The 24,886-nt window shown below is 31.1% G+C and overlaps 13 protein-coding genes across 13 annotated transcripts; 7 read left to right on the forward strand and 6 right to left on the reverse strand.

The window, feature by feature from the left end:
* Positions 1–5: 5 nt before the first annotated feature.
* ELE39_001651 (uncharacterized protein) lies at positions 6–692 on the reverse strand (the record flags this gene model as incomplete). Its single annotated transcript, XM_067344690.1, has 1 exon — positions 6–692. The coding sequence occupies one exon, from the start codon at positions 690–692 to the stop codon at positions 6–8; it is 687 nt and encodes a 228-aa protein (XP_067201866.1).
* Positions 693–1,233: 541 nt separating this feature from the next.
* ELE39_001652 (uncharacterized protein) lies at positions 1,234–3,732 on the forward strand (the record flags this gene model as incomplete). The annotated part of the gene is made up of 1 exon (XM_067344691.1): positions 1,234–3,732. One exon carries the CDS (start codon positions 1,234–1,236, stop codon positions 3,730–3,732), a length of 2,499 nt encoding a protein of 832 aa, XP_067201867.1.
* A 30-nt stretch (positions 3,733–3,762) lies between these two features.
* Positions 3,763–4,657, reverse strand: ELE39_001653 (uncharacterized protein; the record flags this gene model as incomplete). Its single annotated transcript, XM_067344692.1, has 2 exons — positions 3,763–4,165; positions 4,212–4,657. The coding sequence occupies 2 exons, from the start codon at positions 4,655–4,657 to the stop codon at positions 3,763–3,765; spliced, it is 849 nt and encodes a 282-aa protein (XP_067201868.1).
* Positions 4,658–5,144: 487 nt separating this feature from the next.
* On the forward strand, positions 5,145–6,137 carry ELE39_001654 (multitransmembrane with signal peptide and GMGPP repeat at C-terminus; the record flags this gene model as incomplete). The annotated part of the gene is made up of 1 exon (XM_067344693.1): positions 5,145–6,137. One exon carries the CDS (start codon positions 5,145–5,147, stop codon positions 6,135–6,137), a length of 993 nt encoding a protein of 330 aa, XP_067201869.1.
* Positions 6,138–6,762: 625 nt separating this feature from the next.
* On the forward strand, positions 6,763–7,821 carry ELE39_001655 (DSK2 like with a ubiquitin domain; the record flags this gene model as incomplete). Its single annotated transcript, XM_067344694.1, has 1 exon — positions 6,763–7,821. The coding sequence occupies one exon, from the start codon at positions 6,763–6,765 to the stop codon at positions 7,819–7,821; it is 1,059 nt and encodes a 352-aa protein (XP_067201870.1).
* A 152-nt stretch (positions 7,822–7,973) lies between these two features.
* ELE39_001656 (lysyl-tRNA synthetase) lies at positions 7,974–9,572 on the reverse strand (the record flags this gene model as incomplete). Its single annotated transcript, XM_067344695.1, has 1 exon — positions 7,974–9,572. One exon carries the CDS (start codon positions 9,570–9,572, stop codon positions 7,974–7,976), a length of 1,599 nt encoding a protein of 532 aa, XP_067201871.1.
* Positions 9,573–9,635: 63 nt separating this feature from the next.
* ELE39_001657 (HEAT repeat family) lies at positions 9,636–12,362 on the reverse strand (the record flags this gene model as incomplete). Its single annotated transcript, XM_067344696.1, has 1 exon — positions 9,636–12,362. The coding sequence occupies one exon, from the start codon at positions 12,360–12,362 to the stop codon at positions 9,636–9,638; it is 2,727 nt and encodes a 908-aa protein (XP_067201872.1).
* A 149-nt stretch (positions 12,363–12,511) lies between these two features.
* On the forward strand, positions 12,512–13,921 carry ELE39_001659 (SAND family; the record flags this gene model as incomplete). Its single annotated transcript, XM_067344698.1, has 1 exon — positions 12,512–13,921. One exon carries the CDS (start codon positions 12,512–12,514, stop codon positions 13,919–13,921), a length of 1,410 nt encoding a protein of 469 aa, XP_067201874.1.
* A 626-nt stretch (positions 13,922–14,547) lies between these two features.
* ELE39_001660 (vacuolar sorting 35) lies at positions 14,548–16,977 on the forward strand (the record flags this gene model as incomplete). Its single annotated transcript, XM_067344699.1, has 1 exon — positions 14,548–16,977. One exon carries the CDS (start codon positions 14,548–14,550, stop codon positions 16,975–16,977), a length of 2,430 nt encoding a protein of 809 aa, XP_067201875.1.
* A 207-nt stretch (positions 16,978–17,184) lies between these two features.
* ELE39_001661 (60S ribosomal L31) lies at positions 17,185–17,612 on the forward strand (the record flags this gene model as incomplete). Its single annotated transcript, XM_067344700.1, has 2 exons — positions 17,185–17,194; positions 17,275–17,612. The coding sequence occupies 2 exons, from the start codon at positions 17,185–17,187 to the stop codon at positions 17,610–17,612; spliced, it is 348 nt and encodes a 115-aa protein (XP_067201876.1).
* Positions 17,613–18,044: 432 nt separating this feature from the next.
* Positions 18,045–19,985, forward strand: ELE39_001662 (uncharacterized protein; the record flags this gene model as incomplete). The annotated part of the gene is made up of 1 exon (XM_067344701.1): positions 18,045–19,985. One exon carries the CDS (start codon positions 18,045–18,047, stop codon positions 19,983–19,985), a length of 1,941 nt encoding a protein of 646 aa, XP_067201877.1.
* A 71-nt stretch (positions 19,986–20,056) lies between these two features.
* Positions 20,057–21,856, reverse strand: ELE39_001663 (extracellular membrane associated with a signal peptide; the record flags this gene model as incomplete). The annotated part of the gene is made up of 1 exon (XM_067344702.1): positions 20,057–21,856. The coding sequence occupies one exon, from the start codon at positions 21,854–21,856 to the stop codon at positions 20,057–20,059; it is 1,800 nt and encodes a 599-aa protein (XP_067201878.1).
* A 489-nt stretch (positions 21,857–22,345) lies between these two features.
* Positions 22,346–24,871, reverse strand: ELE39_001664 (uncharacterized protein; the record flags this gene model as incomplete). Its single annotated transcript, XM_067344703.1, has 1 exon — positions 22,346–24,871. One exon carries the CDS (start codon positions 24,869–24,871, stop codon positions 22,346–22,348), a length of 2,526 nt encoding a protein of 841 aa, XP_067201879.1.
* Between the last annotated feature and the right edge of the window lie 15 nt (positions 24,872–24,886).

The following is a 24,886-nucleotide window of genomic DNA, read 5'->3' on the forward strand; positions in this document are numbered from 1 at the left end:
CATAATCATGATTCAAGTTTAAATGCTCTCTCTATGTAACTTTTAAGTGGATTTATATACTTTGTTTGTTCAAGGTTGCTTTCCTCAATTTTTACTGTTTTGCATACCAACTTTGGGAGCGAGTAACACTGCATTTTATTATGTCCAACAGGAATGGATGAGAAATCTCCACCAATCTGCGGTGACTTCGTGGCATTAGGAAATCCCTTATTTTTATTTGAAACAACTTCGACGATTTTTGACTTAAGTTCCTTGTTCCAAAGCCAATTAGTTGTGTTCATGAAGTCATCTAGTTTGTAAATATTTTTAAATGCGTAGCTATTTGCGTGTATCAACGACTTTTTATTTTCACTTAGATCACCTTCTGTATTTGAAACCCGATTTTGCGCTACCTTAGCTTCCTTTTTTCCACTTATATTTCTATTGTTTATTTTACCCTGTTTAAGTTCAATAAAACTATCGCTATTAAGTCTAACTTGAAGAATATCGCTAATATAATTACAAATTTCTAAACATGATTCTTGGATATTACTTTTTGTATGTTCCTCATCATTTGAAAGAGAAATGCATTCATTATTTAACTTATATATTCTCGATGCTTTCTCACAGATTTGCTTCTCTATCAATTCCTTTGACGAAAAAAGAGCTTCAAGATCCCGTTTTAATTGATTAAATTCCTCTATTATCGACATCTCTCCCTTGTTTAATTTTTATTACAAAAAATGAATGTTATCCTCTAAATTCATTAGCTGTGTAACAATAATATTTCACTCTCGACGCCCTGTCGCAAAAAAAAAATTTAACACACAATCCATGAAAAGCTACACAAGTCGAATACTTCGAGATGCAGCTATTCTGGAAACGTATATTTTTCCACTTTTTAACCAAAATAGCTTTTTGTTCTGATTTTGTTGAAAAAAGTAATCATCTTTCTGGATATTATACATTCTTTGTAAAGCTTTTTAATAGATTAAATGAACGTTTTTAATTTGTAATTAAACATTAAACTAATACAGATACTTTTTAAGAAAAATATCTTTTTTATGAAAAAACCATACATAATAATTAAAATAAAAGCTGAAAATTAGTTCCATTACGATTGAGTAATCAATCTTAGTCTTAATATAAAACATTTTTTTTTTGATTTTTCTTTTTGAAATATGAATATAGCTCCATCATTTAAATTTATATATATTTCGCGGTAATTACTTCAATTTTAAATCAATTTAAAAAATGCTTTATTTTCTTTCAAAAGAATTAAATGGGCATGAAGGGTGTGCCCGATGTGTCTGTGTTCTAAATGACAATCGAGTTGTAACTGGAGGACTGGATAATCGAGTAATAATTTGGAACTACGTCGAAAATACTTGGATACAAGAGCTTTACTTGCTACACCATAAAAGATATGTATTGGCATTAGAACCTTCGAGTATCCAACGGAATGATGAATCTCAAGAAGTCCAATTTTATTCAGGTGGGCTTGATGAAATTATTTACCGTTTATCTGCCAAAGATGGGGAAATATTTGCGGCTTACAAAGGACACAAATCAGCAATTTGCGATATAAAAGAACTAAGTAAATTGAATATTTTGATTTCTGGAAGCTGGGATGGAAGTGCAAGAATTTGGGATTTAACCACATCAGTCTGCAAACACATATTGAATTGTCATCAATATGCTGTCACAATTTCAATTATTTCACAAACCATCAGCGGAGAGTTCTTTTTATTAACTGGAAGCCAGAATAAATCTTTATTTTTATGGAAAGTTCCAGAAGCAAAACTAATAAAAACTATAACCAATTCTCACGATGATATCATCCGTTCCATAGGTATTTCAAACAATATTTTTGATAAAAAATCTCCAGTTGCTATAACTGTTTCAAATGATTGTACGATAAAAATTTGGCAGCTTTTTTTAGAGCCAGGAGATGAAAATTGCATTCTAAAAAATACGAAAAAGCATCACAACTCATTTATTTTTGATATAAAATTTTCAAAATTTCATATTGAACGTTTTTTTACTGCATCAGATGATTGCAGTGTTGCGATATGGAAACTAGCAAATAATTTTGAAATTACTTTGTTGCAAAGCATTACTATAACTTCAACCATTTGGAATTTAACAGAAATGAAAGAAACTGATTCCTTATTAACAGTCTCAGAAGATGGAGCTTGTAGAATTTGGATCACTTCTGACACAGATCTGGAGTTTCAAAAATTAAAAATCCCAAAAAAAACGAATCCAATTGAAAACCATGAATGCGTTGAGTCTGGATATTTGCAAAATAATCAAGAAGGTAACAGTAATTTACTCAATGAAATCCCAGAGATAAGTCAATTGAACTCAATAATTGCAGAAAAAATTGGGTCAGTTCAGATTTTTAAAGATGCAAGCGATTTAAAAGCATTTGAATGGGCAAACGGTTGCTGGAATTTTTTAGGAATAATAACTGGAATCAATAACAAAAGTAGAAAAGCTAAATATTCGGGTGACAAATACTTTAACTGTGGTTTATATGATTTAGTTATTACAGTTGAAACAGAAATTGATTGTAATAATAATAAAGTACCTTTTAATTTTGGTGACAGTGTGATTGAATCTGCTGAGAAGTTTTGTTTAAGGGAGGGAATAAACAGAAAATACTGTAAAACAATTAGTAATTCAATAATAAATGGCATTCATTTTGTTGAAAACAACATTACGACATTTAATGAATTGTTTGAATCATGTTTTGAATTTAAGCTATTTAAGAAATTCAATATTGATAGCTTAATTTCCTCATTTGTAAAAGAACAAAATGCATATCTGAATAAGCTTAAAACTAAAAACCAAGTCGATATGGCTGATACTCTTTATCTTTTGGATGCTGAAATTGAGCATTTGAGTGACTTTTTTATTAAGTTTAAAAGTAAAATTTGCAATGAAATCAATTCCTTCACCTCATACCAAATAAAATCTATTGAAATGGACGTTATATACAAAAGGTTATCAAGTTTTATTGGGAATAACCACTTTAGCGTCCCAATAATTGATTTGTGGAGAATCCTTGCGCTCCACCCACAAAGCAGTGACATTCATAAGAAAACTGATCAAGGGTGGTGGTTACTGGCACTAGTACTAAATGTTGTTGACTTGATTTCTTTAGATTATCAAAATAACCCATTAATAAGTGAAAGTAACGAGTTCAGAAGCTCACTCCTTCTAATTTGTATTCGGTTCTTATGCAATATGTTCTATAATTCTACAAATAGAGAAGTAATGCTATCTAAAATACAAGACATAATATTAAAGATTGATAAATCAACAATTAGATTCACAGAAAAAAACTTTCAGCTTTCATTAAGGGAAAATACAAATAAAAATGCGATCCTGGCATGCTTAGCGCTTATGTTTAACTATATCGTTGCACTAAACAATAAAAATTGCAGCTTTCTCGACTCAAGAAATTTAATTACCTTATATGTATGTAAATTAATCCCTTTGGCAAGTCGTGATGAATTCGTGCAGTATCTTGACGAAATTCTTCATTATCAACTACTAATTTTTACTAACAATTACTATTATTTAATTAAACTTGAAAGTTATGCTCATATATATATTCTTGAAGATAAAAACATTGGAATAATCTTAGATCTGATATTGAAATGCAACAAATGCTCTTCAAAAACGCTTTATTATCAGCTTATCACATCAATAAATATAATAAAGAACGGGAGAAACTTATATTAAATAGTTAAATTTTATTATTAAGAATGCTGGCTATATCTGTTCACTCATCTGTTTCTTCTCCATGTTCCTTTCAATCGTTCTTGCCATTTCTGAAGGGGATTGTAGCCCCCCCATTACGCTATTAAAATCAGTTGGAACTTGGATATAGTTATATTGATTAGCATTTGTCAAATTTTGTGCATTGCTCCTATCAGATTGCCACTGGAGCCTATCCTGTTCGAATACGTTGTGCCAAAGCACACCCTCATACCAGTAAGTCAGTGAAATACCAATCGGAAGCAAAGCTACAAATAATGCGGCATAGAAACCTATAGAAAACTTCCAATCTATAGATGCATTTGATATTAAAGCACCCACTATACTTGAATAGTAAAATATTGAAACTAGATTAAATAGTGAGCACGCTCCGAAAAAAATAGCGATGTAGTTCAATCTGAATAATAATTAAATAAAAATTCGCCTCGTCTCATTTTACTTACCTTTTAATCAATGTAACTGCGTCAGGTGCCTCTTGAACAAACTTTGTATTTGATATTGCGGAAACTAAAAAAACTAGTATTTGGATGGTAATTAAGATTGACTCCGTAATAATGCTCGGGATTTTCAAACTCGTAATAGTCTCACAATAAGATATAGGATCAATCATTGGGTCTCTATCAGAGAAGAATGTAGAAAAAGAGTGGCTCTCCATTGCATCTTTTTTGTTTATTTTATAAGCTTCTGAGAAGCTGCATGCCTTATTCACTGCATCTGTAAACGCTACTTTCTTTTCCTCATTACTAAATTTCACTCCATCTAAATAATACTGTGAATATTCTGAGTTCGACTCTCTAATCCAAACGAAAGCCAACGTTGAAAGAAATCCTAGAACCAAAGAAAATAAGATAAGTAATGCCCTTAATAGCTTTAGTATACTTCTGTTCATTTTTAGAATATAAAAAGTTGAAAAGAAAAAAATTCCGGCGCCCTATTTACATGCACCAGATTTTTTATGCAAAATGTCATAAAAATAACTTAATATATTTAGAAGTCATGTTAAAACACACTAAATTTAGCTGATTTGAGATGAAAAATTATTCAGGTGGCTACCTTTACTTGCTTAAATTCAATAACTATACATATATTTTTTTTTGTTAATTCAAGTTATTCAAACAATTGATTGCATTTTATACAAATATAATCATTTTAACTGATAAATACCACTTATTTATTTAAATTTTTACTATTATTTATTTATTAATAAGTTTACTTTTAATCTAATGATTAACGAACTAAAAATGCAAAGCATGCATAAAAGACACTGTGACGTGACCAAGGTTAGCTCATACAAAGTTATTTCTAAAAATTAATGAATATAAAATTCAATACTCACCATTTCGCCGGAATAGAAACACAAAATCCTTAAAGAATAAATGTCCCATAATGCATCTTCCAGAAATCAAGGAGGTGAAACAGGATTAGGAATAGGGTGGAAGTTACTCGCTGCAGTTGGCTTCACTGCAATCGTTCTTCAAATAGTATCAATAATCTTGAATGGATGGAGAGTTTCGCCTGCAATTACATACCAGTATTATCAAAAAAATACATTGAAATCCTGGCAGCTTAATTCATCGGAATATGGCCTGTATATTTACAAATTTAATAATGGCGCTTCTACAAGACCATGGTCAACTGTTGAACAATTTGTGTGTAGTTGGATTGATTCATATGTATCAATATCACAAGTTGAACAGAGCTTATGGGGCAGCACATGCTCTACAGATTGCCAAACTGCATTAAGGACTAGGTGTACGTCTTATGTAAAGTTCGCAAATGGTGGATATCTTTGTTTGGGAGCATTGGTCATTTCTATAATAGTAGGAATAGTAGGAGTAGTATGGCTATTTGTTTTTGGAAAAAGTCGTAATTTTTTATTATTTGCCTGGAGTACTTCTTCAATACTATCGACATCTGGTATTGCATACTGGTGCTACACAACAAGCCAAGCTGTTAAAGGTATAATTGGCACACAACAATATCCATATCCATCGCTTGGATATGGGGCATATCTGGGAATTCTTTCAACTATATGCTTCATTATTTGTGCATTTGGAGTACTTGTAGTCCATTATCTTGAATCAAAAGCGGCGACTGACGCCAGGCAAGCTGAATTAATGAAAGAGGCGGCTGCAAACAATGAGTGGATGGGACAATCGGGTATGGGCCCACCTGGAATGAGTCCACCCGGTATAGGTCCGCCTGGTATGGGTCCGCCTGGTATGGGTCCACCTGGTATGGGTCCACCTGGTATGGGTCCACCTGGTATGGGTCCACCCGGTATGGGTCCATCTGGTATGGGCCCGCCTGGCATAAGAAATAACGGGATAAGTATGCCAGGGATGATGCCAGGAACTAACCGAATATAATTGAGAAATTAATCTATCGTGTTAGAAAAAAAGGCTTTTTAATATTGCGTACAAACTCTATAATAGAATTTAATAGTGTTAATGTGTATTTAGCTTCAAATTTCTAGGATACGGATATCTAATATAGAGCAATGCACTCGGTTTGAAACGGTTAACTGTTATATTTTCATTATCCCGATTCGGTCAATCCAGAAATTGCAGATTTCTTCTTACTGCTGATATTTTAACGAATAAGCACGAAAATTGTGGTAGTTCACAAAAAAGTAGATATTTACGTTTTTACCACAATTCTAAAGTTATAAATTATGAAAAAATTTGATCAATATTAACAGCTATGAAATGTTTAGAAAATGTAATCTAATCATAAGTAATAAACTGTTTCGATAAAAATAAACAAAAATCGAGTTTGGAGAATACACATTGCCAAACTACAAAATTTCAGTCACCAATATATATTCTTAATCGTATTATTAATAAAGTAATATTGTTTATTATCAAGACACATTATTTGTCGCATTATAGGCGCTCTTCAATTTGAAATAAGTATATTATAACTAATGTTTCATTTAACTCACAAAACTACTAGAAATTACTATCAAGAGAACCTGCTATAAATATACTAAGGATGGCGTCAGTTGATGAGATCTCTATAGTTTTTAAAGTCTCAGGTGGTACCCAGTTTAATATTAGTGTTCCTAGAAACACTACCATTAAGGATCTGAAAGATAGGATTTCAGAACCATCGAGTATACCAAGCTCGCAACAGAGGTTAATATATAAGGGCAGAATTCTCAAGGATAATGATTCTCTTGATGAGATGAAGGTTGAAAGTGGACATACTATGCATTTGGTGAAGTCAGGAGTACAGACTGAAAATCAAAAGCCTCAAAATATTTCAGATCAAACCGCTGACCACAACTCTTCGAATAACAGCCAGGCAACTAACAACAACACTAGCCAAAACCTTAATTCGATACCTCCTACTTGTAATGGCACAAATAACGGAGCCAACCAAAATCCAAACGACCCTTTTGCTGCAATGATGAATATGTTAAGTGGTTCAGATTTGGGATTTCAAGCCCAGAACCTGAGAGATTTCTCACAAAATAGTTATAATGGATTTGGGGGGGGCCCAAATAATAATTTTGGGAATATTCCCGATCTAAATTCTCTAATGAACTCCCCAATTTTTCAACAGTCTATTAATGAGTTAGCGAACAATCCACAGCTTGTTAGGAATATTTTGCACTCAAATCCTATGTTTGCTCAACTTTCTGCAAACAATCCAATGCTGGATCAAATGTTGAACAATCCCGAGATGATGAGAATGATGCTGAATCCTCAAATGATTCAGTCTGTATTAAATTCTAATAATATGAATAGCTCCAACGCAAATTCAAATCAGTTTTCTTCACCCAACGGAGGTTTTAGTAGCACTCAGTTGAATGGACTACTTAATGACCCTAGTATTGCTTCCATGTTATCCGGAATTACTAATGGAGCGAACAGAAATATCAATAGTAATGCACCCAATCCCATGCCCCAGATGTATGCTACGCAACTAAGTCAACTTCGTGACATGGGGTTTATTGATGTGGATGCAAGCTTATCTGCACTGCAGGAGTCGGGTGGAGACATTAATGCAGCAATAAATAAATTATTAGAAAGGGGCATTGGGCAATAACTCAAATATAACCATTATTCTATTATGGATAGGTAACTGGCTCTAAACTAGTATTAGTTACTAAGACCACCACAATCTAACTCTAATTATATTTGCTAAATTTAGGATTTTAAAAAATTCTCTGCTTGCTTTCACCAACGGTTGAAACTTTCTTAATTTCCGTTTTGTTGGTTGTTATATTGGACATTTTGTTTAACATTCCTCATCGCTGGAAACAGAATAACTTCCTTGATGTTGTTTTTGTCTGCCAAAAACATTATTAATCTATCAATACCAAGCCCCCACCCCCCGGTAGGTGGCAAGCCATGTTCTAATGCAAGACAGAACGTCTCATCAATTGGACAAGCCTCCACATCACCAGATGCCTTTGCCTCAGCTTGTTGCTCAAAAAATTTTCTTTGTTGTAAAGGCTCGTTTAACTCCGTGTATGCATTGCAAAGTTCCTTTCCCAAAACAAAAAGTTCAAATCTTTCAGTCATTTCAGGTTTTTCTCTGTGCCACTTCGCCAATGGAGACATAGTTTGAGGATGATCAATGATAAACGAGGGATTAGTACACTTAGTTTCAATAAAATGACCAGCCAATTTATCAAGAAGCTTAGCAGCAGTTTTAGGATGAGGAAGTTCAATTTTATGTTTCTCGCACAACTTAACCATAAATTCGATATTTTCCTGAGATTCTAATGGCCTTTTTAGTTTTTCACCTAACCCAGACTCAATTTCCTCAACAAATGAAAACCTTTTCCAAGGTGTCGTGAAGTCTATTTCAATGCACTCACCCTCTGGACCATCTGGATGATAAGGAATCTTTAGACTTCCGTGAATTTCAAGTACCAAACCACTTATCAATTCCTCAGTCATGTCCATTAAGTCAAAATAATCAGCATATGCCATATAGAACTCCATTGCTGTGAACTCAGGGTTGTGTGTTAAATCTATTCCCTCGTTCCTAAAGTTTTTTCCTATTTCATATACTTTATCTAACCCACCGACAATTAACTGTTTTAAATAAAGCTCGGGAGCAATTCTCATATAAAGCTGTGTGTCTAGCTCATTATGGTATGTAATAAATGGTCTTGCAGCGGCCCCACCATAAATCATATTTAACATTGGAGTTTCGACTTCTAAGAACCCGAGATTATCAAAGTAATTCCTAATGTATTTAATAGCTTTGCTTCTTAGTTTAAAAACTCTTCTACTTTCTTCATTCAACATCAGATCAAGATACCTTTGCCTGTATCTTACTTCTTGATCTTTCAGGCCAGAAATTGCCGTAGGCAACATATGATAGCATGGAGAAAGCAAAACGACACTTTTGCTAAATAATGATAACTCCCCTCTCTTTGATTTTCCTGGGAATCCCGTAAATCCAACCACATCGCCCCTTTTGATCTCAGAGTGAGAAACAGAGAACTCACCAGTGCTGATATCATGCTCCATAATATTTGCAATAATTTGTACTTTCTGTTCCTCGCAAAAAATATCGTAAAATATTAACTTGGAGCTTGAACTTCGAATTGATGTCACTCTTCCAGATAATGAGACAGTTGTACCCTTGTCAATATATCCATTTTCAACATTACCGTATTTTAAAGCATAGGCTGGTAGTGACATAGAAATGTTAAACTTATGTGGATAAAATGGTCTGCCTGCAGTCTTAATACCCTCCATCATTTTGTATCTATTATCTGTGTAGTGCACACTGTCTAGTGTATCACTAAATTGAGATTGTTTATTCATTTCAGTGCTCATTCTAACAATAATTGGAAAAAAAAAACTAAATGATCGTCTCAACAAGTACCGCCAATCTGTCGCTTAAATAACAAGCTGTTTTCCTGAACTTAATAGATTCTTTTTGTAAGCATTATACCACTCTTTTATCGAAATAATTGGAGAAACTGACTCTAGATCGCTTTCAATAATTTCGAGTTCATCAACCCTCTCAAATACGGAAATGAGTTCTTGATAGATGCAATTAGGAAAAAGATAAACATTTTTGTGATCTATTTTATTATTTGACATTATGTTTCTAAGATGCCATACGGAGTCAAATTCAAACTGATTTAGTAAATGTTCTTTTAGAAGCTCATCAGCATCATTGTTTGTACTAAGTCCGTCTCTCTCCCCAAAGCTAGAGCAAGCAAACATCTCTTTGTCATATGTAAAGTACAAATCCAACGAAAATATTTTGATAACTTGAACTACTAGCTGTGATGCTGCAATTGAAACATTTTTTATTGGGTCATCTAAAGACTTTTTGATTACTGGTACAACCAGTTTTGAAAATTTAATAAATAATTCCTCTCCGTCTAAAATGTCTGATAGTACTCCAACTGGAGGATTATTTTGCTCTTCAATATATGTTACATTCTCTTTAAAATAAGTTGAAATATTTGAAGTAACTGAATTCAAATAGTCTTTAAATCCTTGAAAGTTAACATATACCCATTTATAAAATAGGGAACGGTAAATAGCAAAAATCAGATTAATGATGAAAATTCTATTCATATAATCGCAACTTTCAAACTTATATTCATATACTTCGATATTTTTGTTAGGATTGAAGTTGTCAATATTGCTATAATTAATATAATTTACCATATCAAATGTATATTTAATTGAATGGGTTTTATTCTCAATAAATGGCAGTATAATTGATGGAATGATAAATTCATTTATCCAAGTTGTGCACTCATTGAAATTATTAAACTTTGAAACAATTCTCATTATTGTTTGCAGTGCAGAAATGCTTACTGAAAAAGCAGTATCTAAAATTGAACGTACAATAATAGAATTGTAAAATGGACAAATTCTAACGCAGGGCTGGTTGTATCTAATCCATAGAGGAATTTGTCTAATAATGCACCTGATTATCCTCCATTTATGTAATGATGTGGATTTCTCAACACGTTTGTTATTATATGCGATTAAATCAACGTCAACAAATAATACAGACTTAATTTTAGGTAATATAAAATCGCATAGTTGTTCTTCGCTTACCAAATATATTATTTTATGTAAGTTCTCTATAGCAGTACTAACCACATTAATATTTGGGTCATTGAAGTTTGAAATAAAAACCTGGATAAAAGTATTCTTAATTTTTAAATGCTCCAGATTATTATCTAAACCCCTAATTTTTTGATTTGATGATTCATATTCAAATAACCGCTGGGAATATATAATCATTTGAACCAATATTATACAAAAGATACATTTGAATTGAATACTTCCAATCGTCAGCAACTCCGATATATTTTTATTTATATACATAATGATTGAAATTGCAACTTCGTCGATTGCAGATTTCCTTTGATATTCTATTGTTTGGCCTGAGTTCTGACCCTTGTTTGATTCAAATATATCAATCCCCATCTTTAATAACCTTTCAATAAATTTAAATGTCAGTAATCTAATTTCAACATCAACTTCTTTTGATAAATTGTCAAATACAAATTGAACCATATCCACGGAATAATGAACAGCCTTAATATTAGAAAGAATATTACAATTATTATTCGAAATATATCCACTAAACTTAATGTTTCCATCATCTTCTTGACTCAACTCATAATACCCTTTTAAAGATAGGCAAAGTGGTATTAGTTCTTCTATTACTGCTTGTCTTTGCAAATATGTTCTATTTTCGAAAATACTACAAATAAAGTGTAATAGACTATCTCTATCATCACAACTGATAAATTCTATATAAAAAATTGGATTTGTGTATAATTGAATTGCGATTCCAATTGATGCTGACTTTAATGTATCACAAGTTTGATCCTTGTATAATGTTAATACCAGGTTTAAAAGCTTTTCTGTAATAATATTTTGATCAGAAAGCTTTAACTGTTGGTATTCAAGTTCGCTCATTCCGCACTTTAGGGGAAAAATATTTTTTAGAATTTGCACTAGCTTCTGTGATGCACCAATTCTAAGTGAAGGAACTTCGTCATCACAAAAAGAGAGATATAGTAATAGTAAATTGTTTTTTTCAAGCTTGTCACAATATGGTAACATTAGTGATGGTATTATATTACAAAGCGAAAGCTTATCTGTTAATGATGAACTTGTAGATGTATAGTGATTACCGGAGTAATTCAATTTAGTTTTTATTATCGGCAGCAGAATTTCTTCAATAAAAGATAATATGGAACTTTCTTCTTGGAGTCTTGAAAAAATAATCTCAAGAGACTTAATACTCTCCATCCGAATACTCAACTCTTCGTTAAATAAAAGATAATTACAAATATCCTTTATAATTCTTTTACTATCTTCAGTATATTGAGTACTTGGGTCAATAATATTGACCAATTCTTCTGAAACAATATGATTGACTTCATAGCTTCCAATTTCCAATACCTTTAATATAAGTGGTAATAAATAATATTCAGAATGGTCTTTCCCCACAACTTTGCTCACAAGACTATATCTTCTCAATGCCTCATTAATATAAGATTTATTGTCAGACTCCAGCTCCAATTTGTAAAAATCCAAAATAGCCTTTAAATCTACATGCTTCCTGCATTTTACATCTATCATTATATTATTCTTTTCTCATCAATCCTGGATTTTAGTATTATAATTTTGAAAATTTGTTTGCACAAATTACAAGCGCCATTGTAATTTTACGAAAAGAATTTCTTTGCTAAAAAAATAAATTAAGAAAATTTTTGTACGAATAAATTTATATGATGTCAGTAAATAATGGTGATAAATGCCGTAGATTAGTGGTTTTTACTTCTGCAGGAAAACCTATTTACTCATATGGAATCTTTGACCCAGAAGTATTTAGCTTGTTTTCAAGCGCACTAACAGCTGTGTTCAGCAAAATATCATTTGTGATGTCAAAAAAAGTTTACAATAATGAAGGTAATGATTACACACAAATATCAGATTATCTTAAATGGATGAGCTCAGAATCACACATTATTGTAGTATTAGAGAGAAAAGGTATTATTTTATGCTGCATTTCACCATTTTCGAACGACACTGTCCGTTTTTTAAAAGGACTTTTAGAACACGTTTACTATCAAATTATTATGATACTTACTGGATCAATTCACAAAATTCTTGAATCTAGACCAAATTTTGATATACAACAGATGCTTAGTAATAGTGATATTAATATTATTGACCAATGCGCAAATTCTGCGCAAATAAACTTTGATTCTGTATACTGCTTCTATCATTTTAATAAAGGCTCAAAGACTGTTAAATTAATAGATCAAGTAAGAAATAGTGACCAATTTTCACCCATTGTACCAAAAATACTATGTATGGAGACGCAACCTCTGGAATATAGATACAGAAAGGAAATAAATAAAATTATCAGCAGAATAAAAATCGAAGAGATACTGGGTGGAATATTGTTTGAGTCCAAAAAATTGGTTGCTTGGTTTGGATCAAAGTATATTAAAAATCTACCTTCAACAGATTTCTCGTTATTAAAAAACATTACATCCGTGTTTCTAAACAAAAAAACTTTAAGTAATGAATTTTGGATTCCTATATGCCTTCCAACTATTAGTACAGTTTCATATATATATTGTTACATTCAATATTGGCCTTTAATTGACGAGTTCTCCAATTCAGCCTCTAATACCTGTTTTATTTTATTATCATCAAGTGGAGATACAAGGGTATTTGAAAAGTGTTCTGCGCATTCAAAAAATTGCCATAAAATGCTTCTCGAAACTGGATATTATAAAATTTTAGAATCAAGTAGAATTAACACATTTAATTTGAGTAAGTTATTGAATGAAAACTGCTATGCAGAAGCAGAGATATTTCACCTTGTTTATGTATCAATTACAAAGAATAGTTACATAATCAGTGAGGCGCACCCTGACATACATGAGTTAAAAACAACTTTCCAAATGTACTATAATCTAATAGAAACAGCGCATTTTCAAACAAAAAAGCAAAATGACTCGTCAATTACAATTCTATTAAACACACAAAAATTCAAATACTTAATAATCACTTCCCACGAGTTTCATGTTCTATTAACACTTTCATCAAACTCAAAATTAGATGAAATAAACCTGAATTCAATAATCAACAATCTTAGGAAAAACGCTAAACACTTTTTCGTTTAATTGCCTTTGGTGTAGTCTCGGAGAGCCCGACTTTGGCTTTGCGCGGGTTTTTGGTTCAAAAAAAGACGAAAAATCCGGGCACCGTGAATCGAACACGGGACCAATTGATGTCTGCCAAGTCTACAGTCAATCGCTCTACCCCTGAGCTACGCCCGGCTCCGGTGTAGAAGGGTACAAACTAAAATTATAATATATTTATCAGTTTAGATCTGATCACCTGAAATTTAATTATTTAATATTTAAATAATTAAGTAATTCATATTAGTTAACTGAAATTTCAACACTAATAATATCTAAACTGCCGTAAAAATTTAAGTAAATTCAAAATTACCACCTGATTTTTTATTGTTAAATTTTTCAAAGTTGTAAATTATTAATTTAAATTTAAGTATTTGAGATTGAACTTATTACCAAATACTAATTTAATAACTACAATTTATCTTAGAAGTCTTTATCGAAATGCTTGTGCTGCTACATGCATCTTTCCCCTCAAGAGCGGTAACAACTTTTTCGAAATTCCACAAAAAATATATAAATAGAAATAACAATTTGATCAAATTTGCCGAATTTAATTAGGGCAAGTTGAGAAATAATACAATTCTTTCCAACTTGTTCCGAATAATAATATGGATAGAGCATACAAGGTTGAGAGTTATGGCCAGAATACTCTTCTGGCTGAAGCAAGCAATGTTGTTAGGGAGCAGGCATATTATATGAAACGTGCAATCGATCAAGACGGACTAAGAGATGCCCTCAGACATGCGTCGAATATGTTATGTGAGCTGCGTACATCCTCCCTCTCTCCTAAGCATTACTACGAACTATACATGCAAATTTTTCAAGAAATGCGTGACTTATCTCACTTTTTTGATGACAAATCTCGCCATGGAAGAAAAATGAGTGATCTTTATGATTCAGTGCAACATGCTGGCAACATTGTTCCACGCCTTTTTCTGCTAATAACTGCGGGTGCGTGCTATATCAGATCTCTTGAAGCTCCAGCAAAAGATATTCTAAAAGATATGTCTGAACTATGTAAAGGAGTTCAACATCCTATGAGAGGATTGTTTTTAAGGTATTTTCTAATTCAGACTTGCAAGGATGTGCTGCCTGATACAGGTAGCATTTATGAAGAAAGTGGTGGAGGAACTGTAATGGACACGTGGGATTTCTTATTTTCAAATTTTTGTGAATCTACTAGATTATGGATACGTTTACAAAATCATGGAACTCCAAAAGACAAATTAAAAAGAGAGCGCGAAAGGCACGATCTTAGAATACTTGTAGGTGCAAATCTTGTTCGTATCTCGCATTTGGAAGGATTAACTCAGCAACTATACATTCAAGAAATATTACCTAAACTACTTAATGTAGTCTTATCATGTGAAGATGTTTTAGCACAACAATACTTGCTGGACTGTATTATTCAAGTGTTTTCTGATGAAAATCATCTCAAAACTTTGGAACTTTTATTGTCCGCATGTATGAAAACATTACCTGGAGTTGATTTGAAACCAATTTTAACTAATCTCATGAATAGACTTTCAAACTTTTTAAGCCAAAGCAACGATAAGAGCTTAATAAACGATATTGATATTTTCGAATTGTTCAGAAAAAACCTCGCTGAATTACACGAAAGGCCAGCTCCAAATGTTCAAAAACAAATTGTCAGTAATTTAGAAAGAGATTTGTCTAGTTTGCTAGAATTACATGCTGCGTTCCTTGCATTCACACTAACGTTGTATCCAGACAACACGAACTATGTAGATTTAATTCTTGGATCTACGGTAACACTGCTTACAAATGCACTTGGAGTAAGAATTGACGGAACGTGTGGATCACATCTGGAGAACCGCTGTATTGATACAATTGTTGAAATACTTTCGCTTCCATTCCAGTCAATGCCACTATCCATTATGGCGGAGATGAACCATTTCCCAAACCTCCTTTATTTTCTCAACAAACAAGCAGGAAAAAAAGTTGCGCTTTCTATGATTAATACTGTTGTAGAAAATAACACTCCGTTTGACGATGCGGATGCATTACAAAGGTTTTGTTCTTTTATTCTGCCTATGCTAGATGAAAAAAGTGGCCAAACAGACGGAGAAACCGATCTATCCAAGACTGAACACAGTGAATTTATTTATCAACAAATGAAAATCTCAAAGCTGGTCCATCAGATAAAACACGAAGATGTGAATCAAATTTTCAGCATGTACGGAATTCTTTTTGACTTATTTAATCGTGTAGATAGCTCAAGATTTAAATATACGTTCCCGACTTTGGGGTATTGCGCCATTAATCTTATCGAAACAACTTTAAGAAAAGAAAAAACTGATAACGAACCCTCAAAACTATCGATAAAAAAGATATTGCAGTTTATTCACAAGATTGCAACAATCCTTGCTGTTTGTGCCCCGGAGCTGGCGCTTGATCTATTTTTACAGGGATCGATAATGGCAAATAAGGCAAACGATTCGGATGGTTATGAAGCAATTTGCTATGAGTTCCTCACCCAAAGTCTGGTTTGTTTTGAAGAAGAGCTAGCAGAGTCAAAGAAGCAATTCCAGGGACTAATGTCGATTATTGGAACCCTCGTAGGGCAAATTCAGTGTCTAAGCAAGGATAACTACGAGCTGCTAGCTGCGAAATTGGCACAATATTCTGCGAAGTTACTACGCAAACCAGATCAGTGTAGAGCAATATTAATGTGCTCTCACTTATTTTGGAACAACGAAGACAATAGAGATGCAACCAGAGTTTTAGAATGCATGCAAAAGTGCCTGAAAATCGCTGACTCCGCTGTCCAAATCAACCCAAGTAATTCAGTATTATTCATAGACATTCTAGAAAAGTATATGTACTATCTAGAGCAAGGAAACCAGAACATTACAACCGACTTTATTTCAAAACTAGTGGCTCTCTGCTACGAGCAGATTCAATTTTCAAGCAGTGAGATACCTCAAGGTCCAAAAATTCTGCTTAACAACTTAATAGCACATATAAAGAATAATCATGATGCATATAAAGGCATTGAGTTAACTGGTATAGATTAATTTTAAATTAATGTTAATTTAATTAATTTTTACCGCCATTAAATTTTTCTGTATTGTCTCGTCTTGCCACTAAACCTTGTTACAAATTAATAATCAAAAACTGGAATATATTGAGCAGCAATTCCGAATTTTCTTGGAGTTATTCAAGTATTATATAAATAACACTGTTTGTTCTCACAGCACTGCTTGTTCGCAAAGTTAATTAATATGACACAAGGTAGGTTTTACTCCAATATGATACCAGTTATTCGTTACTTAGTAATTATTGTGAATTGACTATTTTGACATCAAATATAGGAAGTAAAGGCTCCATGACACCATGTACAAGAGACTATACCATCAATTTGAGCAAGATGGTTCACAAGATTTCATTTAAAAAGAGGGCACCAAGAGCTATTAAGGGCATTCGTGAATTTGCAGGAAAGGTTATGAAGACTGAAGATGTTAGAATTGATGCAAAGCTCAACAAATTCATTTTCAGCAAGGGGATTAGAAATCTGCCTACACGTGTACGCGTGAGAATTTCCAGAAGACGCAGTGAGTCAGAGGATTCTAAAGACTCATTGTACACTCTTGTACAGTATATCCCTGTTGCTACATTTGCAGGTTTACAAACTGAGAAGGTACAGGATTAATTTCTATATCTACTTATTGATAAATTTGTTGACAATCGGTCTATTTCAATCATCTCCTGTTCTTAATACCTCTCTTCAGTAGTTGAGGGTTTATTTATGCCTAAATGTGACTAAATATTATTTCTTTTTAAACCTATACCTTATCATAACTATTTTGATTGCTTGTTCTTACCTGTCACTGCTCGTTAACGAGGATGAATTGGGATCTCTAAACAGCTCAGTTACGCGCTGTCAGTGAAATCTCAATATTTTATCATGTTAAAGATGTAATAATAATTATTAAACAGAAGTGTCGAGATGAACTAAATACTACACTGTAAGATATAGACAAATTTGTGTTATGTATAATAATTTGGAGAAAATCTTTTATTTCAAAATAAGTTACAAAAAATAGGTTATTGTTAGCTTAGAATAACAAAAAACAAGATATTAATGGAAAAACTTTATCTAATTGACAAAAATGGAAAGAAAAGACCTATTTATAATATATCAAAGAATAGCTCAAATAATATCTTCAAACATGAAAAAATAAGAAAAACTGAAATTAGCCACTTTATAGATCATGGAATAACGCGTTGCAAAGATTTTCAGATAAATTTCCAAGAGAATCCAGAAATAAACTATCAAACAATAAATCGTGGTATTGTTGATTCCTCCCATTCATATATCAAAAAATCACACAAAGCATTCAATGAAAAAAAAAACTACTGCAAATTAAATCAATACTGTGTAAAATTCAAGGAAAATAGTTTAGAAACAGAAAGATTATTTGTTTCAGATTACAAAAATCCCACAGAAGTTTCAGATTCAATGAACTGTTATTCAAAGCATCTATCATTAAATGAAACTCAATTAATTAATCGTACTTCGTACAATTCAAAAAATCAATTTAATGCATTCCAACTATATAAACACGCATCTCAACTTTTTAATCAGAATTCAATATTGCCTATTTATAATGAATTCGTATTCTTAATGTCTAATTTTTTAAGAAAGCAAACAAATTATTGTTTAATTGATTATATATGTAAGGAATCGAATATTGTGAGGTTTTTTCCACGATTCTTGATTTATTATCCTCAGTTTATAAGTCAAGCACTAAATTCTCCGATCCCCATAGAACATCAACTTTCAATAGCATCGTTTTGCGACCAATCATATTTGTTACCACCAATACATAATTTGGCCCCTTCATGTAACAAATGTTTGTTACCTGGATTTCACCCAATTACTGCATGGCTACTTCCTCCTAGTTATTTTGAAAAAGGAGGGCAGCTAAAAAAAATTTCATGGTTTTTAAATGGAATGCCTATTAACTTATTCAACACTTGTTTTTCAATTAAAAACATTTTAACTGTGGAATCTACGTATCTCTTTGTTTCAAATTTAAATAAAGAAGAATTCGAATATTATAAAAGAGAAAACTTTTTTTTAGTAGAAGAAAGGTGTAAAGAATCAATATATTACTTCGATGATTATAAACCAAAGATTGGACCGGAAGGTGATCAAGACTTAATACTGAATAACAAAATGGCCTGCCATCAAAATAATTTTGCAAAAAGGATTGATTGCACTATTCAAAATTCCATTTTTTGTGGGTTTGTATCTATTGATTCTGCAAATGATAAATACTCTAGTATTTTTCATGAAAGGAAAAATACAAATATTGACTACAATATAAAGTCAAGAGATCTGAAAATATACTCAAACTCACCTACAAATAACACCAATTTTATTAATATTAATGAAAAGGTTTTCCCTAATATAATAAGCGACTGCGATATATTTTTGAAAAATAATTACAATTTATACAACTACTGGAGTAAAGACATGCAACTTAATACTTTAGAAGAGAAAATACCACTTTTGATTCCGAGGATAAAATGCTCAATGAAAGAAAACAGAGCTCTTGATTCGAGTCTTACGATTATCAAACCTTGTTATTTGTTGCTTTGGAATTATAATATTAGGAATTGCAACAATACTACAAAAGATATTAATTGGATAAGCATTCAGTGTAGATTCTTTAGATTGAAATTCTTTGGAAGAGCATATGAAAATTCGATTCCAATAAACCTTAATCCTCATAAAGAGATTATTCTTGATCAATTAAATCGTATTCGAAATGTCGATGAGGCAAGAGTTTTTGCATGGATGCTCGCTGGGTGCATGCAATATACAATTAACGAACTATTGATTGACTCATATACCAAATCACTGTTTTTTAGCAATAATTGCATTAGAATAACTGATGAAATAAATTGCTTTAGCAATTGCATCAAAAGCGGTCCATTCAGTGGTTTTCCAGACTCTCCATTAGATTGTAATGGAAAAATTAAGTGGAGAATATTAAAAGAATTAGTCGAAAGTTAAAATTTATTTCTTAATAGTTTTTCCCTAGGTTTTAATAAATCTAAAATAAAAAGGTAATATTTTACTATTGATCAAATCTCTTTATATAAATGCTCGTAAATCCTGTTTTTACGTTTTTTATTCCATGAATTTATTAACACTATTGACGAAATTAATAGAATAATGATTGCGGCACCAACCAATATGAAAATATGTAACCGACTGCTTTTATGCTCATGTATTACTCCTTTCATTTTAGTAATTATCACGCAAGTAGGAGCTTCAGGAATATAAAATGCGTCATCATCACTCAGGTTACATGTTAGCGTAGAAAATCCAATCAGCTCAAAATTATCATAACATTCATAAGTCACAGTATCACCTACACGAATATTATTTCCTATTACTGTATCGCTTAATTTGTAACTTGAATTAATGACACTAGGAGGGTTTGGGCAAACTATTGTGAACCCAAATGATTTTAAATATTTTGATATTTTTGAATTCCCTTTTTTTTCTGCGAGAATAATTCCTTTATTAATATCTAAGGCTTTACTAGGATTGTTATTTAAGTTTGACCTCATTGTAAAAAGAATTTTTTGAAGTATAAGCAAATAGCCACCTCTAATTGTATTGTAATATGATTCATTCAGCTTTTCAATATATTCCCCCTGTGAAATTTCGGAATTAATTCTAGACTGAATTGCAGAAAATGACATTGGAGGTACATCAGATGTCTCAACTGCTCTATAACCAACAGGGAATGCAGAAAGTTCTAAGGGAGACAATCCATGATAATTTCCTTTTAGTAAATCTTCTTTGCTTCTAATCAATAATGGTATTATATCTCCAGAGTTATACATCGCAGCAATATGAAGAGGAGTATTCCCATCGTAATCAACAGAATATTCGATTGAGTTTTGATTTAAGTTTTTGTTCTCAAAAGAAATTAAAAGGTTGACTATTGGAATATTGTTTCTTGATGCAGCAACATGGAGTGGAGTAAATTTTGAGAAGTCTTTCGTATTGATTCTTGCGCCTGCAGCCAGGAGTATTGAAGCCATTCTTTTTGGATGTAGATTTCGTGACAATCCAACAGTATGTAAAGGAGTCCTTCTATATTTATCTTTTTCATTAGGATTTGCACCAAATTTCAGAAGCAACTTAGATATTTCAATTGATTCTAGATCTTGAATAAGAGAAGCATAATGAAGAGCTGTCATTCCTTCTAAATCTCCGATGAAACCACCAATGAAACCCAGTATTGGTAAGTTGCTTTTTTCGTTTTTTTTTAATTTGATATTTACATCAATTCCAGTAAGTAATAGTAAAATTACAATATTCAATCTTCCAGAAACAACTGCGGAATGTAAAAGCGATTCCCCAATATTAAATAATGAAATTCCGGTGTCTTTATTTACTCTACATTCCCCTAAGTTTATTTTGTTTCCTATTATACGTTTTCCTTCAAAAAAAATAGTTAATTTTTTATTCAACATTAAGTTTTTTCTATTTGAATGATCAAAGCCTTTTTCTTTAATATACTCTAATATATAATCATTTGTTTCAGATAGCTCTTCATATTTTTCAAGGATTCCTAGATAATAAAGTAATCTCACAAGTTCTCCTGCATTTTTGTCAAGGTAAATTGATTCAAATAATGACTTACAGTTGTAAGTCAGAGTCTCTTCTTGATCAACTTCATCAGATATAAATCCTGAGCTTTGAAAATTATTTATAGTACCACCCAAATTCTCTTGATTATTTGAGAAATTTAGTGTTGAATTTGAGGCCAAAATAGTATCGCAAAATAAAATACATATTAAAAAACTTATTAATAGATTAACTTTGTTAAACATTACAATTTCTTTGAATTTATAATTTAGAATCATATTTATGAAATTCGCATGGTATTTTTAAGTGTGAAAATTGTACACACATTTTTTTTCGACAATTTTAATTTGAAATTTTATTATTTTACTACTATAAATAAAAAGAAGATTACAGGAATTTATCTCTTTTGATTTAACAATATAATAGTTTATTAAAATATTTATTTACTACAAATCAGATCGGTTTTTTAGAAATATTTAATATTTTCCGCGCATCTCTAGAAAAATCACTTCAACTAATTAAAAAAAAATCAAGTAAAAGATCTATTCTGATACTAATCTTGGGTTAACAATATTTTATGATACTTTAACTGCTTATGTAGATAATTATCTTAAAAATCGTTAATCTTTGTTAATTTGAATCTTTATATTTAGCTAAATTGATTACAGAAAAAAAAATACATCATAAAAATTACATTATTATCAACGTTAACATCAATAAGTGCTAATATATTCTAAGATTGTTTTGATTAAAGAAATTCGATATTATTATTCATCCATGAGTATATTGAATATATCTGCAAACAAATATGAATGAACAGCTGATTCATAAGGCATTTCTTCCAATATTTCAATTAACATTCTTTTTTTTTTCTCACCTCTTACTAAATCCCATAAAGTTTTTATGAAGTCAATAATACGTGAAAGTAATCCTTTAATATATTCCCACAGCTCTCCTGCTCCACCAAATATACTTTTGAATAAGTTCAAAAGAAAACCTTTTAATCCTCCAATCATATTTTGAAACGAATTCTTAGCAACACTAGCACTATCCTTATTATTTTCAATATATTTTGTTTCTTTTATTACTTTAGAGGTAACTTCAATATTTTTTTCGGGTTTATTTACGTTATTTTCTTTTGAAGTTAGTTCAACAACTCTCTGTTCGTCTTTTTCATTCAATGTCCAACCTTCAGAGTAATTAGTATCAAAGTAATTTTTTGGATATAAAAGGTTTCTCAATACTGACGAATAATTGTATTCAGGATTTCGACTGTCAATTAAATAATCTAAAATAAAATTATTTCTATTTTTAACAATCTTGATAAACTTATTAACTTCTTTATTAATTGTTGACGCATTTATTGTTGGGTTGAAATTTTGTAAATGCTTGAAAAGGCTTCTATAAAGGTTAATCAATATTTTTTCTTGTTTAATACATTCATTCTCAATAGAGCTAATTTCTTTCAGGGTGATAGATAGTTTATATTCATTAAATATTTCAGGTATTTCTAGCAATAGTCTCGTTAATTGATGTTGGTTTTTTCTCCTTCTGGATAACAAAAGTAGCTTATCTGTCATAAATGCAATCAATCTTATCAAAGTAATTAGTAAATAGCCTATTGGTGTAGCGCTGAAAATTGTGGAAAAAATATCTAATATCATTGTTATTACTCCTCTGATTCCATTTTGTCTATAACTCTGTATTGAATATTTAATCATTCTATCATACCACTTATTTTCAGTATTGTTTTGATGGCCAAAAAGGTCATTGTGATCTCTAAATACATTATTTTCAATTTTGTTCATCTCCATTACGTTATTTTCAACAGTTTCATTAAAACTCGAAACATTCTCAAGTGAAGAGTTGTAATCAGTTTCAATATTTAGAATTTTATTAATTTCAGTAATTCCATTATTTAATTCAAACAAATACTCGTTATTAGGCTTCAATGCGTTTTTAATTGGTACCCAGTCATCATTTTCTCTCTCAATAAGTATTCTATTTTTCTCTTTCAATGAAATATAAAAAATACAAATGTGTTTGTACCAATCAGGTATATCACAATTCAAGTTTTTTTGGTAATCAAAATAAAATAAATCTTCATCAATTAGGTTAGTTGAAGTCTCACTTTTTTGGTTGTTTTCAACCCCAGTTTTCTGAAGTAAAAAATTTAACAATGAATTCATAAATCTGCCTGCCATTTTTTTAGTTATAATTTCAGCAGAAAAACCTTTTTTCTTTATATTTAATGCTTGATTTATTAAAGTATATTCAAAAAGATATTTTACAAAAGATTCCAGTTTTTTTTGTTTAAAAGTATTTTCATAGTTAATCTGTATTGAATTACGAACTAGAGTTCTTAAGCTACTTGGTATTTCATTATTTTTCTTCATTAAGTTTCTTAGTTTGTAATTTGGAGTTTTATCTCCGAAAACAACCGAACTATTCGTTGGATTGTTTGAACGCATATTTATATTTGAGGACTTTTTGATAGTGTTTAAAATATTTTTATTTTTTGTTTTGTTAAAAAAATATTTTATTACTATTTCAATTAATGTATATACTGTCACAACAATTAGTACTGCGATTGCACCATATGGAGTGCTACCTAAACACATTAATACTGTAGAAACAATCATCTTAAATGCAGGGTTAGTTACACTAAGAAGTCCGGAAAGAGCTGGCTGTTTAATTGCATTATTTTGCTGTGGATAAATAAGTCCATTTCCATTATTTCCATTATAATTATTTTGAACAGGGTAACTGTTAATGTTGTTTTCTGAATTGTAATTTAAGTTAGAAAAAAATCGTTGTGTTTGGAATTTTGTGTCATTTATATCACTTCTAAAAAATTGCAATATTCGTTCCTTATGCTGAATCTTAGAATTGTTCAAGACAAAATGATTAATTTCGATATTATTGTTTATTTCACTTAAAAACTCAAAGTATTGCTTATTAAAATATTCAGTATTATTTAAATCATATGAATTAATTTGTTCCAGCGTATTGGATAAATCAAAATTTTCATTTTCATTAATTGAGCTGATAGCGAGATTTATATCATTAATTAAACTTGTGTCATTTGACTTTAATTTGTTGATTTTTTGTTGAATTAGGTGCTTATTTGCATTAATAACTTTTTTTTCATATTTTCTGATATATTCATTCACAATTTCCCACAAATAGTTATTTTTAGTATTATAACCAATAGTTTTGACTTGACAGTAAGTTACATTTAAAGAATTTAGGAATATATGTATAAAAAGTATATACTTAAAAAGTCTAAACATACTCTAATATATAGA

Source organism: Cryptosporidium sp. chipmunk genotype I, assembly GCF_004936735.1.
Source record: "Cryptosporidium sp. chipmunk genotype I strain 37763 chromosome Unknown contig_19, whole genome shotgun sequence".
In the NCBI taxonomy this organism is placed as follows: Eukaryota; Apicomplexa; class Conoidasida; order Eucoccidiorida; family Cryptosporidiidae; genus Cryptosporidium; species Cryptosporidium sp. chipmunk genotype I.